The sequence below is a fragment of the Hemicordylus capensis genome, chromosome 4 (assembly GCF_027244095.1).
Source record: "Hemicordylus capensis ecotype Gifberg chromosome 4, rHemCap1.1.pri, whole genome shotgun sequence".
NCBI classification, from domain to species: domain Eukaryota; kingdom Metazoa; phylum Chordata; class Lepidosauria; order Squamata; family Cordylidae; genus Hemicordylus; species Hemicordylus capensis.
In genome coordinates, this window is record NC_069660.1 from 295,559,526 (window position 1) to 295,575,325 (window position 15,800).

Below are 15,800 nucleotides of genomic sequence, written 5' to 3' on the forward strand. Positions count from 1 at the left end.
CACAGTACTTCTAGTGACTGTTGCTGGTATGTGTCCTATGTTTCTTTTTAGAATGTGAGCCCTTTGGGGACAGGGAGCCATTTTATTTATTTTATTTCTCTTTGTAAACCGCCCTGAGCCATTTTTGGAAGGGCGGTATAGAAACTGAATTAATAATAATAATAATAATAATAATAATAATAATAATAATAATAATTTCTATAATAAATAACAGTCATCCAGGCAAGACTGAGACTGTGGCGGGAAGGGGTGGGGGTTAATACTTTACTCTCATTGTGGACCTGATCCAGATCAGCCCAACTAGCTATTTACCCCTGCTCCAGGTACAAGGGGCTGATTTGTACTGGGATCATGGCAGATATGAAGGATTAAAGCTCCCGCCCCCACTCACCCCCATGCAGCGATTCCAATCTTGATCTGGCTCCCTTCACCACAGCTTCTATTTAAATGAGAACTAACAAGTATCCAAGACCAAACTGTGTTTGATGTGTAGTCTGGCCCTTCAACTTGCACTTTAAAGTGAAGGTAGTTCATGGATCTGCATTATTTGAAAGTGTTACCATCTAACCAGTATTCAGCTATAAGAATCAAGAGCGAGGAGTACACATCTTGTCTAACTGGGTTGAAAAAGCATTCTTTCAAAATACTATAGCCTACGCAACGTTTCTTTCTTTTCAACAACTCCTTGTTAAAAACATCCAATCTCAGGATCTAAACATAGCAACACTTGGCATGCTGCGATCAACAGTTCATTTTTAGTAGATCAGAATCCTTCTAAATCTGAAGAAGTGTGCCTGCATTATCTTCCCGCATGCCAATATGCTTTCAACACCTAAGCCCCAAGCCTCAACTACAGAAGAGTAAATTCAGTTGGAGTAAGTAGAATTCACTGCGAGGTCATACACAATAAAAAATACTGTGTGTTCTACTCGGGTTCTTTGAACCTGCTCGCCCAATGGTGGCTCCACCCCTGATTTCGGCAATCCCCCTTCTCACCTGTGCCTCCTAACAACAAACCCCATGCCTCAGAGGTACATTTTCAGGAACCACAGGCAGCTGCAGGGAGAAAAAAATAGCTGGGAATCACCCCCTCCTGCTTGCATGACAGAGAATGCTGTTCGGCCAGTCTGTTGTTAGCCTGGATATTGGCCAGGGGCTTTAGGATTATGGCCTAAACCTGTTACGTACAGGAACAGCCGGTGAGGGCAGTGCTGGGGAGGGGCAGTAAGAGGAACCTTTGAGGAATAATAAAGCAGGTGCTTACAAGAATGTAATCAGCACCCATAAGCTGCTGCGCTCCACCCACAATCCTGTGTAGGGTGGTGGCGCTCTGCCCAGTATCCGGTGCAGCTTCAGAGTCCCCCTGGTCTCTGCTCATGTGCGGAGGCTCCACACAACCAGAAATTTCTTACTGTAGTGTGAGACAACAGGAGGCAAGTCTTCCAGTTTAGGGCAACTGTACAGCCTGGATTTTCAGTGTGACCACATTATAAAACATCTTGTAACATGTCAGCTACTGTAGCATCAGGTACATATGTCACATAGGAGAGCATTGGTGGTGACCAGAAATCATGGTTGGCTGGGGAGTGAAGCCTAAATTTGTGGCTTCTTGCATATGGTAGCTATACACTGAGGCGCTTCACACAAGCAGTATGTGGCGCTGAGAGGTGGTTTGCGGGGAGAGAAGCTTTGACCTGCTCTCCCTGCAGTCGATCACTTACCCATTACTGGGCAGGTAGATTGCCTGTCCAGATGAGCGGCAGCTCTCCTACGGGCCGCCTGCACCCCACCACACACCACCCAGCAGCTCTGGGGTTCGAGTGAAGGAAAGTGCCACCATGCAGCAAGTGCATGGTGCATTCCTGGGATCCCCCTATCCACTCCATCCCTGTGAGTGTGCCCGCAACGGCTGGAAGCAGCTGCGGTTGAAACACAGTTGATCATAAAAATAGGGTTAATGGAGCACCCACTAGTTCTCACAAGCCGGCAAAACCAGGCTAGGCTCCCCTAGCTGTTTTGCTCGTTCTTGAGAATAGCTTAACAGAGGGGCAATTCTCACGACCAACAAAAATCAGGCTAGGAGAACCTAGCCCGATTTTTGTTGGTCGTAAGAACCACCGGGCTTGCAGCCAAGCCCTATGGTTCTTGAGTGGGTAACCCGCTCAAGAACCCCTGCTAAAAAGCAGGTTTGCGGAGCAAGCGCTCCAGCAAACCTGCTTTTTAGGCTCGTGAGTAGCCGCGGCGCAGCTTCGTGCCGTGCCTACTCATGAACAGACCCCCAGCCAGGAGGCTTAAAAGCAGCCTCCCAGCTCGGGGGTCTCCCCAGTATGCCATGCATGCTCGTGCAGGGCATACTGGGACTTGTGGGGGCCACGCGGCCCCCGCTCCCCCCACCCCCCGCTTGCTCCGTCTCGGAGCTGGCCATCGTGTGGGCGGCCAATCCGGCCGCCAAGGGCTCCCTGCCCGCTCTAACAAAAGCAGTTCTAACAAAAGCGGGTCTCACGGATCGTGAGACCCACCTCTGTGTCTTTGTATAGCACTGTGTCGTCGGAAAGAGTAGTATGGGGAAATTAGGGAAATAAATTATAAGGTCATTCCCACAACCAGTTGCAGTGGGACAGGAGCAGGAATAATGGGATTGTGGGGCTTGTGTGGAACCTCGGAACCCACTCCCACCCCATGCTAACCCTGTTGGGAAACCCAACTTAAAACCGAGGTTAAAGGAGCAAAGCCCCAGCTCACCTCAGCAGCCCCAATTGTGAGTGTGATCAGGGCCATGTTCTGCAGCTCCCAGAAGCCCAGCTCCCTGCGGATCACAGAGCAAGACTTAAAGAGTGGCCAGGCAGTCGGGAGCTGCAGCATTTCTGCAGAAAGCCTCTTGGCTTCCCGTTCTGTGCACTGTGGGGCAATGGAGGACTTCCTCCTCCAGATCCCCTATGTATTCAGTTCTGCCACACCAGTCTTGTGGGAATGTGGTGGCGCTCTAACAAGCGTCTGATTGTGTGTGAGAGATAGGAAGGGTCCTGCCTTCCCCCCCACCCAACCCCTAGTCCTCCCTAGCCAGCAGGGATTTTGATCATGGGAACAGCCTCATGCTTTTTAAAATAAAATAAAATAAAATAAAATAAAATAAAATAGTGATCTATCATAGGAGTCACTGAGAAATAGAAATATTATCCAGGTTTTACTGCAAATTTCTACTTTATTACAACTGTAATGGCCCCACTTCCCCCCACCTTTGTTGTATTCATCATGCTACATGGTTAAGCATAGCCATTTTTGTTAAAGCCATGTGCAATGGCATACAAGTGTGCAAAGTATTTGAGACTGGTTTTAGATAACATAATTTGACATAGTTCAAAAAGTGCCACATTTGTGTAAAGAAGAAGAGAATATTAACTTGATTGTAAATACAGGAGACTTACACTTGAAGAACAGTTCTGGGATCACCCACTTCTCCTCCATCACCAATTGTTAGTGTATCATAGCCAATCTCCAGATCAAATTCTTCAAAATTAATCTGAATAACCTATTAGGAAAAACAGTTATTATTATTATTATTATTATTATTATTATTATTATTATTATTATTATTAATAAAATCCTGCACTTTATTAGCAGCATCATACAATGGCATGGAATTCACAGAAGGCCTTTTTGTTATAAGAATACACTTTGGTCTCTCATATTTTATTTATATATAAATATGAGTCATTTATGCAGGGCAAAAAAATCATGGAGGTTAGGGGCAAGAATTTACTCCTGCTGCCATGACATTTCTAAGCACAATGCAACCCCTAAGGCAAATATTCCAACTTAAATGTATAAATTATACTTTTTTTGATAACAAGTCAAATGAAAATGCCAGAGGCAAGAATTTTATTATGTACCAGTAGTCAAAACAAAAGCATTTATGTTTTTAAACTATGTTATGTTTAACTATGTGCATATGTTTGTGTCCCACCCCTACACAGGAATGGAATTCATATAAATACAAAGAAAAAATTCATACACAATGCAGCCATGATATAACATGACTTCTGCAATTATTAATAGTAAATAAAATAAAATAAAACTTCACATGCAATTTGTGCTAGAGTGATATACAGAATAGAAGCAGCCCTAGAGATACATGGATGTCAAATAAAATAATTAGGAAGGTTTCCATATTAAAGCTTTTGTTCAGAGGCTGACTGGCAGAGCTTCACCCAGTACACAAACACAGCTCGAACTGTACTGTTAATATGTAAGAATCCTACTACTCTCTGACCCAGAAGGAAAAGCCAGCAGTTGATGCTTTTGTGTATGGGGTTTATGATGGATTTCGTCCAAGAGGAAAAGAAGACACTCATCTCATCTACTGCAGTTTTAACAGGTTAGAGGTAACTAGCCAACTCAGTGTAGTGGCTACAGTACTGGACTAGAACTGGGGAGGTCCAAGTTCAAAACCTCATTCGGCCATAAAACTACCTGGGCTTATCTTATCTCTTATCATATCTCTCACAGCCTAACCTGCTTCACATGCACATGTTATTTATTTATTTATTTATTTGCGAACTTTTGTAATGCTGAAACATTCACTGTATATGGATAAAAGAGATCTGAAACAAAAGCAATATTCAGAACAAAATGGACACTCATCATAACACATTTTCACAAGTAAAAAGCAACCTTGAAATACAATGTTTAATACAAACTGGCTTCCTGAGTTTTTGCAAGAGCTACAGCTATGGGACCTTAAGATCAGGCTGCCCATTTCAAATAGTTTTGCTGTCCTTATTCTGTTCATCTGCACAGTACATATATGAAATTGAGAAAAAGCATTAAAAAGGAAACAAACCATTAGGAATGGAGCCCTAGTTATGCGACAACTCATATGCCCTAATGATGCTACAGCTCATATGTAACAAGCAGGGCTTCTCGTGAATATACAGAAAGGAGGTGGGGACAGCTCTTGCTCTCCATTAGTCCACCCCTTCATATTGATTGGTATGTCACCTGAATAGGGCATTTGTACTGGACAAATAAAGACTCTTCTTATGAGCCTTTCCATATTCCAAAGATGCAGATTAACTGAAATCTTACTATCATTACTGGCCAACATGATGTGCAGTATTATGTTGCTGTAATGCTCAGCCCCATAAATGCTGTGCACTCACAAATAGCCCCAATGCTGTTCAGAACCAGCAATTGCACAAGCACCACCACCACAGTTTTCTCTATTGTGGAGAATGGGGGAAATGGTGGTAGTGCCACTTGTGTAACCACTGATTCTGAACAGTGCTGCGGTTGCCTACGAATCTGCATCAGCCCCAGGGGAGAGCGTTATGGCAAATTCATCATGTCAGCCACTGAATTTTACATTTAAACCAAACAAACAATCTATCACAAAATAAGATTACTAGCTTTTCATATTAAATATTTTTGTAACTTTGCTTTGTATGTAGATATTGTTTTAAAGAACTAAGAAAATTGAAGACATTTAATCAGTCTCAGTAGTCATCTATGTGCTCTCTAAACAATTGGCAGTCTGTAAATAAGGATCATCCCAAACAAACAAAAAATAATGAATTACTCAGATTAATTAAAGACCAAGATAATGCCCTTATGGGGAAAGAAATGAAAACAAAATGCAAATAAATCATTAAACAAATACAAAATTTGTTACCCTTTAGTTAAATAAATACATTTGCATATAATAACTATTTCCCCTATAAAACCAAAGGAATCAATTACCTTTTGTCTTATAAAAGCTAAAAATATTGTCGGATTTATTGCCTTGATTCTTTTAGGCTTTAATGGAATATCTTGGTTTAATCACAGATTCCCCTAAAAGTCCTGCATATATTATCATCTGTAATGTGACTTCTATAAAGTTAAAGTTGCCAAATTAGAATTTAATTATTAAGCATTTTAAGGATATTTACATTCTATGCAGAATAAAGCAAAGAACTTTAAAATTATTCCTAGAATTACACGTGTAACGTTCAAATAAGGCTGTGGCACATACGCACATGTATTTCTTGATATTTCCAGTACCTCGTAGTGATGTTGCAATCATCAGTAATGCTCATGCATGGAATTACATAACCTTAGGGTCTATTCTGAACTAACTTTTTGAACCTGGGTGTGCACTAGTTTTCAGCCTGTGAGATCTCCTGGGTGTTGTTTTTTTGGTGAGGAGAGGCGGATGGGAAGGAGAAAACATATAAATATCAGCTACCAAAGGAAGACCTTTTTTTCCCTTCTTATTTTAAGAAAAAGAGTCTAATTAAGTCCTGATGTTCAGCTGATAGCTTATAGCACCACTGCCATTTCTTAAAAGTAACTCCTACAATGAAAATTATTGTGCTTTTAAAATATGCAGTGATGAAACATTCTAAGATTATTTAAAATTGTTCTAGCTGATGGTATATTTAATCTATCATTTATTTGATGATCAGGTTTATGATTAGCATTTCTGTGTGCATACTGCATACAATTCTGGCCTTCACACCAATCACCGGAATTGCTTCGGCCACCCCAACTGTGTTTAATATTTATACAGAGACATTGGGCTGGAATGTACAAAATAATACAGCCCTCTTCTCTGAATAGTATGCAACTATGAGGGTGCAACTAATGTAACATGGGAGATATGTGGGTTTTAAGCATGTGAATAGCAGGTGTGGTTAGGTGATTAAGATTGGAGTTGTAGTGCTGGAAGAGGTATTTAACTCTTTCCCCCTGCACTATTCTCACAATTAAAACCGACTCCTCCTGAAGTTGCTATTTTCCCTGCAGGACACTTCTTACAGATACCAATATGGTATCTCTAAGTTCTACCTGTTGAGCATATAAGGTAGTAGCTTTGAACATGGAAAATTTAATGAGGAAAATAGTAAAGAAAAAATACTTAAATTATCCACTGCCTGTGCTGTGACCCTAATCTTTCCTCCAGTCTTATTCAATAAAAGTATTTGGATTTTTGGTAAATTTACTAGTCTCAGTCCAAAGGGCCATACACATGAACAGAGATGTGCAAATAGGTTTGATTTGATTGTTCAATATTGAACCAACCCCGCCCCTCCAGTTCAGTTCAGTTCACTATCAGACCAAACCAACCCAGCGTAGGGGGTGTTCAGGGTGGAGGGTGTTCACGATTTAATAAAAAATAAAATCTTTTGTTAATTAAATTTTACTTTCTGCCACCTGGTCCGGGGGCTTAGATTTGGCCACGGAGGAGTCTCCAGAAGTCCCCCCCACTGGCCTCCATTTATGTCCAAATTGCCTGGTTCAGGCAGTCTTTGGCCCGTTCCAGGCCTGCCCTTTGTTACAGCAGCCATTTTGGAGGCCGCCACTCATGCTCAATGGGCCTCTGTGTGGCTGGGTCATGGACCCAGGTGGAGGGGAGGGGGAACTTCTGGAGGCCCAACCCCACAGCAGCCAAATCTAAGCCCCCAGACTGGGTGGCAGTAAGTAAAATTCATTTTTTAAAGGTTAATTTTTAAAAAAAAAAAAAACACACACACCCCGAACCAAACTGGAGTGGGGTGTTCAGGAGTGCCAAAACTGAATATGCCTGGAATGGTTCGAGTCCATTTTGGACTCGAACCAAACCAGGCAACCCAGTTTTGTGGACACCCCTACACATGAACAGCAGAATTTCTGGCAGTTCTGTTTCTCAAACAATATTATGGACATGAAACTCAAGAGAACTTCAGAAGCAAGTCTGAGTGCAAAAAGGCATTGATAGAATGAATGGATGGATGGATGGATGGATGGATGGATGGATTAATAAATGAATGAATGAATGCATGAATAAAATAGTGAATCAATCCCAGGGCCCTCTCAGAATATGTATGCGTAGGTTCAACTTTTAACCCACGTCAACATGGGTCAAACATTTTAACCCACTAAGAAATTGAGATAAAAGAAAAAAGTCACAAGGTATACCAGAGCCTAAGGGAGAGAAAGTAGCAGCCCATACAGGCTGAGTGGGGAGAGGGAAGCAGTAAATCAACTGCTCATTCCCACCAGGGCCGGTGCTAGGGTTTTTTGCGCCCTAGGCGAGATCACCTTCTGGCGCCCCCCCCCCCCCGGCCAATCATATTTCAAACACAGATGTATTATAGGAAGAATGAAAAGCACAGAATTTGAAATCCCCCCCCCCGCCAGCGCTCATCGGGGCAGCAGCGTTGCCCCCTTTACCGGATGTAACTGGAAGTACTCGACACGCCTGTGTGCATTGCACACGCACCCAACGCACACAGATATGTTGAGTACCTCCAGTTCCATCTGGTAAAGGGGACAACAGGGCGGCACGATGCCAGCCCAACGGACTTTTAGGAAATCGAGCGCGGGGAGGGGAGAGAAGTGCACCCTCCCCTGCCCTTAAAGTTACCCCAGGCCAGTTCCATGCACCTCCCTAATGTGGGGCCCATGGAGCAGACTTGCAGGAGCTAGGCAGCCAGGGGAGCCAATGGGATGAGAGGCAGAAGGGATGGGGGGGACCCTTCTGGACAGTCTCTCCCCGTAGTGAGCCAGCTGGCTGGGTCCAGGGGGGCTGGGGGGAGGTGGTGGTGTCTTGCCATGGAGCTGGTGGCCCTTTGGCTACTGCCGGCCACCAGGCACTGCCAGGCTCTCCCGGGGCTGTGGCTGCTGGTTTCTGCAGCCCTCTTGCCTGATGTCTCTGTGCCACCCACAACCCTAACCCTACCCCCCCCCCCACCAGAGAGGGAGCAGCGGCAGCCCGCTGAGTGTGCAGGGCAGGGGGGGGCAGCCTTCTTGCAGGCGGTGGCAGCAGCGGCCTCAGCCTCCTCCTTGCAGGCCTCTCCTCCGTGGCCGACCAAGCAGGCGCTGCTTTCCGCCCTCCTGCCGCTTGTGCCGGCGGCGGCGCCATGCGCCCCGCAAGCTCCTCAGCGGGCAACTGCCAGGCTGCTGCTGGGCGGGCGCCACCACCGAGGCCCTCGACTCAGCCGCGGCGGGCTTCCCGTGCTGAGAGTCACTCAGCAGAGCCGGCTCGCTGCTGACGGCGGCTCCGGGGCGCCCAGTGGCCGGTCGGGGCTCCAGGGTGAGGGTGGTCGCCCTCCTCCTCCTCCTCCTGCAGCTGCAACTGGCAGGCTGGGCGAAGTAGGGCGCGTGGACGGGCTGGGGAGCCCCGCCACGCCAGAGGCGCGGCTGGCTGGCTGGCTGGGGTTGCGGGGTGCCCAGCAGCAGCAGCAGCAGGCCGCTGCCCGGCAGGTGCCCCCGCTGGCTGGCCTTCGGTGGGAGCCTCCACGCAGGGGGCTCCCTCTGGAGCGGGAGGCGAAGGCGGTCCTCGCAAGGCCTCGACTGCTCTGTCCAGCAGGCGCGGCGCGGCCAGAGAGAGCAAGCTGAGTCCCACCCCGCCCCCGGAGGAGGCGGCTCCGCCTCCTTGCTGCTGCTGCTGCCTCAGGGGCTGGTCGGGGCCTGCTGCTGCTGCCTGCCTGGCCCCAGCCGCGCGCGGCATGGGGAGCCCTGGGAGGGGGGCGGCAGCAGCCCCGGGTTGGGTCCCCCGCCTCGCCCCACCGCCAGACAAAGGGCTGCTGCCTTGTCCTGCCTTCTTGGCCCCTCGCTCTCCCCCGCCAGGTAGGGGCCTGCAGGCTGACCGCTCAGGGTGGGGGGGCGGCAGGCTGGCCAGCGCGGCGCCCCCTCCATTTTGGCGCCCTAGGCAACTGCCTAGTTCGCCTTAATGGACGCGCCAGCCCTGATTCCCACTCAATTCTCCCTGTCCTGGCTGCCTTGTTTCCTCTCCCCTCCCCTGCTGCCATACAGACAGCTCATTCACCTGGGTTAGGGTGAACCAGGTGAAGGAGCAGCCCATATACCTAGGGTTAAAATTGTGGTGGGTGGGGTGAGGCAAAGCAAGGCATTTGAAGGGGAAAGAGGTGATTGGGAATAAGTCACACCTGCAGCTCATTTACCACCATCCCTGCTTCACCTGTACAAGCCACTACTGGCCTATATGGGTGAAAGAATAGAATCAAGTTTCAATTTAAACTTATCAGACTTATTAAAAAGTGAGATCATGGCAATATAATAAGATATTTTGGTATTATAAACAGCATCAGAACTATTTTTATACAGGAAATTTTGAGGAAACAAAAATGTTTCAGAACTAGGAGCATTAGACTAAAGGGCGTATGTTATATCCTCTTACCACAAATGGGAACAGCAGAAGTATCACTTCTTAAACAAATGCCAAGAAAAAAGTTCGGTTTCTGTTTATTTTTTTGCATAAGAAACTTAAGTGTGCCTGTACAGGGGTGTAGCTATAATTGAGCGAATAGGTTCAAAGAACCCAGGCCCCCAGCTCTTGAGGGGCCCCCAACTCCACCTCTCCCTATTTCCTTCATTATCTCCTTTACTCCAAGGTTTCATTGTCTCCCTCACTCCAGTTTTCCAAGACCGCAGATGCCACATAAAAATCATAAAAATAGAATTTGATCCTCAGACCAATTAATCCTGATTGACTTTCACTGGTACTAAATAAAGTTAAATTTAACTTTTTCAGTGAATGTTATTTGTGAACTGGGATGTTATTCTACAAAGGATTTTAAACCTTTTCAGTTCTGGCACCAGCCATGCTCTCTCATGGCTAAAGTATGCATAATGTTAATCACGCCATTATGATATGTGCATAATCTGGAAGTGAACCATAAGAACTCTTATTAACCTTTAAAAATCAGCCACAGAGTTCCCATATGCTGAGAGTGTGGCACATGGTGATGGTGAGAATCAATACTTGCCCTCTGTCTCATTTTCACACTGAAAGTTCCCTCCCTGATATGACAATGTATCCCCAAATTGTAATCTGAAACACAGCACCACTTTGGGGGCAAATCTCTGCTATGGCAGAGATTTCCCATACGAAAATGGCACAGGGGTGACCAAATCACACTCCCACCCTAGATTGGAAGGCTCCTGAAGTTTTTGGTTTTTTTAAGATATAAGGGCCATTTCTAGTACACTTACAGGTTAAGCCCATTTTATAATAGAGGTGTTAACTGCATGCATAATTTGGCCGTCATACACTCTCACCTGTAACCTACTACTTCCATATTTTCCTCTTTATTTTATCCAATACAAATCTCATCACTCTTCCCTTTTCCAATTTATTTCCCTCCTAATTTCCAGATAGAATTTCCCTTCAAGGTTGTTATGTTATTTTACCAATTTATTGTTAGCCAGCAGCCCAGATGTGCATAAACACAGAACTGGGGAGCTAGCCAACATGACTACTTAACATCCCAGAAACAACTTCAGAAGACCCCTCTAACAGGAGGCTGTCCAAACATATGTCTAGGGAATTAAATAAGTCGACAATGAGCATGAACAATAAGTATACAGTGGGCAGAAATGAGTGTGTTGATCACCAGAGCTGACTTAGACCTTGCCCTTCACCTTCATAATTCTTACCATAAGAGAAAGCTAGAGAGTGCTGAATACAAGAGACAATATCTTTCAATCAGATTTCAAACCAACTAATTTTAATCTGCATCTGCTATGTTACCCTAATTAACATTATATATGCTGCCCAGACTATAGACTAAAAGTGCAGAGACAGCAGAAATACATACACACTTGCCAGATGCACTTACTTAAAAATCATATTGAATTTAATAGGATTGGTGCTTTAAGGATAGAAGACATATCCTGTTAAGGTTAGGGTTGAGGTTGTTGTGCCCTTTTGGGATTGCAGACATATGTTTTGTTGGGATTCTAGCTTACTGTTTTAGAATAAATGATGGTAGCACAGTATGTGGGATGGATATATAAATTGATGCATTTTTCACTGCAGTAGCAGTATAAAGAAGTCCGTAAATAAAATGATGGGCTGCTGTGAAGGACATGAGCCATGTGACCACTTTTGTAAGAACAGAACAATAACTAAATGAATGAAATAAACAGGGGAAATCCACTTTTAAAATAGCTACAGTAATCTCTTTTAGCAATCTTTCTAGATATGAATAATAATTGAATTGGCAAGGGGACAAAGGCGTTCTCCTTTTTTCATGCAGTAGAGGATGAAATTCCCAACAAACGGATTGGCCAGAGCAGAAGTACAGAACAAGTAATATGTGATTTGTGTGCAGGAATTGCAAAACCTGGCTTCGGAGACTGAATCTGGCATTACAAGAAGTATGTCTTCTTCTTCTTCTTCTTCTTCTTCTTCTTCTTCTTCTTCTTCTTCTTCTTCTTCTTCTACTACTACTACTACAACGAATATTTATATAATGCTCTTCAACCAAAGTTCTCAAAGCAGTTTACATAGAAAAATAATACATAAATAAGATGGTACATAAATAGCCTTACAACTATTGAAAACAGCTTGGAAATGTCTAGTAACATCTCAGGTACAAGTTCCAATGGTTAGTGTATAAGAGCTAATGTCCTTCCCAGATTATTTTGCTTTGCCATAGCTTGAACTTCTGGACTAGCCTCTTTAGCCTACTTGTTTCTAATCATCATAAATTTATCTTCTCTTGATTCCTTAGTGTTTGCCAAGAGAATAATTATTTGAACATCTTAATTTGGGAAGTATAATAAATAAGACATCAACAACCATTCCAGTTTCTACATCACACTGCCTATGATATATCTGCCTGCCATGAGATAGCAAAATCCCTGCAACACATAATGAGCTATTTTTTGCCATTGTTTTTGTGCAGCAATTTGTATGCCTTGTCTCCAGAACACTTATATGCTGACACCACAGCGAGTCTTTGAGCAGGCTATGAAACAACTAAACTGTTTCTAAGCCAGCACCAGTTAATTATCAAAGAGATATGGCTAAAAGTGGCTCACATATGCATGTACATAAACCATTCAACAATGCAGAGTTGAACATGTGAACTTCTCCAGTTCAAATGTATTGTATTGGAAGAGATGTGGGGTGATAAATCTGTGATGCCTATTTCACACATGCATTTTGTGACTTTAGCCCCATTCAGAAGTTATAATTGGAGACTGTACTTATAATCGGAGACATACAGCCTCCAAAAATGAGGCGGAGGTACCAAACAGTGTATCAGTCACTTTCGTCTGCTGGGCAGGTCAGTCACGCTTACAGCCTTTGTCTTAAAAAGTGAAGGCTGTAAGAGTGACTCTGTGCCTTCCTGTGATTGGGTTACTGGGATGTCCTAGCCTCCCAATCACAGGAAGGCATGCAATCACGCTTACAGTCTTCATCAATTAAGACAAAGGCTGTAAGTGTGACTGGCCTACCTGACAGGGGAGAGTAATGGCTTGTAACAGGGTTGTGCAGAATGTTTTGAGCTCGAAACTTTCTGGCTTGAAACAGGTCGTTCCGAGTGTTTCGAGCTTGAAACAGAACACCTTTCAAATAAAGGGCCTGTTTCAAGCTCGGAACGGAACAACCTTCTTGACCAGTTGTTCCAACATAATGTTCCTGGCATTTGTGTTCTGTTGTGAGCTTGGAACAGAATGCAGATCCCATTCTGTGCACATCCCTAGTTTGTAACTATTTGTACAGAGTTTTAGGGCAACACCAATGGAATGGGTATATGTATTGCGAGAGTACATATATGCCCTTCGCAATTTAGCCTTTTTTTGGTCTAGCACAGTGTTCTTCAGTGATGACCCTCATCAACCCTAAGTGTGGCCCCCTGACTAATTGTTTTTGGGGCCTCTGTGAAGTTTCGATCAAGGCTGAATACTCTGCACTGTGTCCTTGGCACCATGTGGAGGTGACTGTTCCCACTGCGCTGTGCTGCACTTTGCCTAGTGCTGAGTGGTATCTTTAAGAGAAATTGAGCCCTCTGGAGCCCCTGCACACAATGCTGGGAAGTGTAGCCTTTCTTAGTGCTTCCTTACAAGAGCTCTTAAGAGAGGGCTCGTTCTCTCTTAAAGAACCCTCCCAGCACTGAGAAAAATGCAGTACTGTGTGGAGGTCAGCATAGTGCCTGCTGAGCACACAGACTTTAGAATCCCTTGCATTAAAGTGCCCATCTAGCAATACTGGAAGTCATGGAGGCCTTAATGTGTTGTGGAAAATGGATCTCAAGACCAAGATCCCTCTCTCCCTCTCATCGTTCTCAGCAGACAAGGAGCAGTATACTGTTCCTTTTCCTCTCTTCCCTCCTCTTCATTACCCTTTTTCTTAGATTCCCCCTGCAAGTGTTTTGACTCCATGCTACAGGATGAAGCCCCCACCCAAATTATTATTAAGAGTATTTATATACTTCTTTTCAGCAACAGTAGAAGTTAGGAACATGGGAAGCTGCCATATACAGAGTCAGACCATTGGTCTATCTAGCTCAGTATTGTCTACACAGACTGGCAGCAGCTTCTCCAAGGTTGCAGGCAGGAATCCCTCTTAGCCCCATCTTGGAGATGCCAGGGACAGAACATGGAACCTAGATGCTCTTCCCATTGTGGCTCCAACCCCCAAGGAGAATATCTTACAATGCTCACACATGTAAGAACTTGGAACCCCTGCTAACATGGCAAAGAGGCACCTTTTAATGTGGTGATTCTCTTTATTTAGCAGGGGGAGAGTAACTGGCCCTATCCACCCGCAGCACAGTACCTCCAATGACTGTTGCTGGTGTCTATCTTATGTTTCTTTTTAGATTTGTGAGCCATTTGGGGACAGGGATCCATCGGTATTTATTATTTCTCTCTGTAAACCACCCTGAGCCATTTTTGGAAAGGCAGTATAGAAATCAAATGAATGAATGTAGTCTCCCTTTCACATGCAACCAGGGTGGACCCTGCTTATCTAAGGGGACAAGTCATACTTGCTACCACAAGACCAGCTCTCCTCCTACCACAAGACCAGTTCACAAAGCAGTTTACATAGCGAAAGAAATGAATAGGTTTGCAATCTCAAAGAAGTTCACAGTGTAAAAAAACACAAAAAAACCAAGGGAGGGACCACCACAATCCTAGCGGGGCCACAGCTCAGTGATAGAGCATCTGTTTTGCATGCAGAAGGTCCCAAGTTCAACCTCTGGCAACATCTCCAGGTAGAGCTGGGAAAGATTCCTATCTGATAATTTGGAGAGGCACTGCTAGTCAGTGTAGACAATACTGAGCTAGAGGGACCAATGGTCTGACTCGGGGAGATGCTAAACATTCGTAGAGAAAGTCACCTCATCATCCAGTTAGCTGGGATAAGCAGTTCAGAGTTCTAGCCAAGCACAGCAACAGAAATAGAAGATACTTGTAATTACTGTACTAGTACCTGAGTAATAAGAAAATGATGGAGAAAAACAACAAAACATATGAAGCTGCCTTTTACTGAATCAGACCACTGGTTCATCTAGCTCAGTATAGTCTAGACTGACTGGCAGCAGCTCTATAGGTTTCCAGACTAGATTCTTCCCCAGTTCTTCCAGAAGCCAATAATTGCACCTGGGATCCTCTACCTAGAAAACAGGTGCTGAACGACTGAGCTACTGCACTCCCTTCAAATTTCACAGGAGAAGGGACATTTCACAGCAGAAGTCTAAGTAGACTGGCAGTGCTGTGCCACTCCACATGTAGATTTCACTGGTTTGGTAGCAATGTTGTTTGTATTCTCTTATTTGGATTCTCCATAACTGAATGAACCGAATGGTGTCAATTCCAGTCCAGAGGAAAAAGCTGGTTTAGAAGAAATTTTTATTCTGATATGATATGGATGAAAAAAAAATGGCAGTTATATCAAGCAACAGAACACAGAAACAGCAGAATGGGCTTCTGCTATCACAGAGCATAGATACAGATTTCTAAGAGAGTGAAAATGCTTTCATGGTTATGGTAATTCCATAAATGGAAGTGGTAATAATTTAATT

General features: G+C 44.4%; 1 protein-coding gene across 7 annotated transcripts in view; it reads right to left on the minus strand.

Moving 5' to 3' along the window:
- Window positions 1-15,800, minus strand: part of CSMD3 (CUB and Sushi multiple domains 3) — a 1,041,917-nt gene that overhangs the window by 442,448 nt on the left and 583,669 nt on the right. For all 7 annotated transcript variants that reach the window (XR_008306202.1, XM_053246219.1, XM_053246218.1 and 4 more), the window contains one exon: window positions 3,426-3,529. Coding sequence is in view for 6 of the 7 variants with exons in the window: in XM_053246219.1 (XP_053102194.1) it covers window positions 3,426-3,529 (104 nt within the window). In the remaining variant the exon portion in view is untranslated. The remainder of the gene's footprint in view (window positions 1-3,425; window positions 3,530-15,800) is intronic.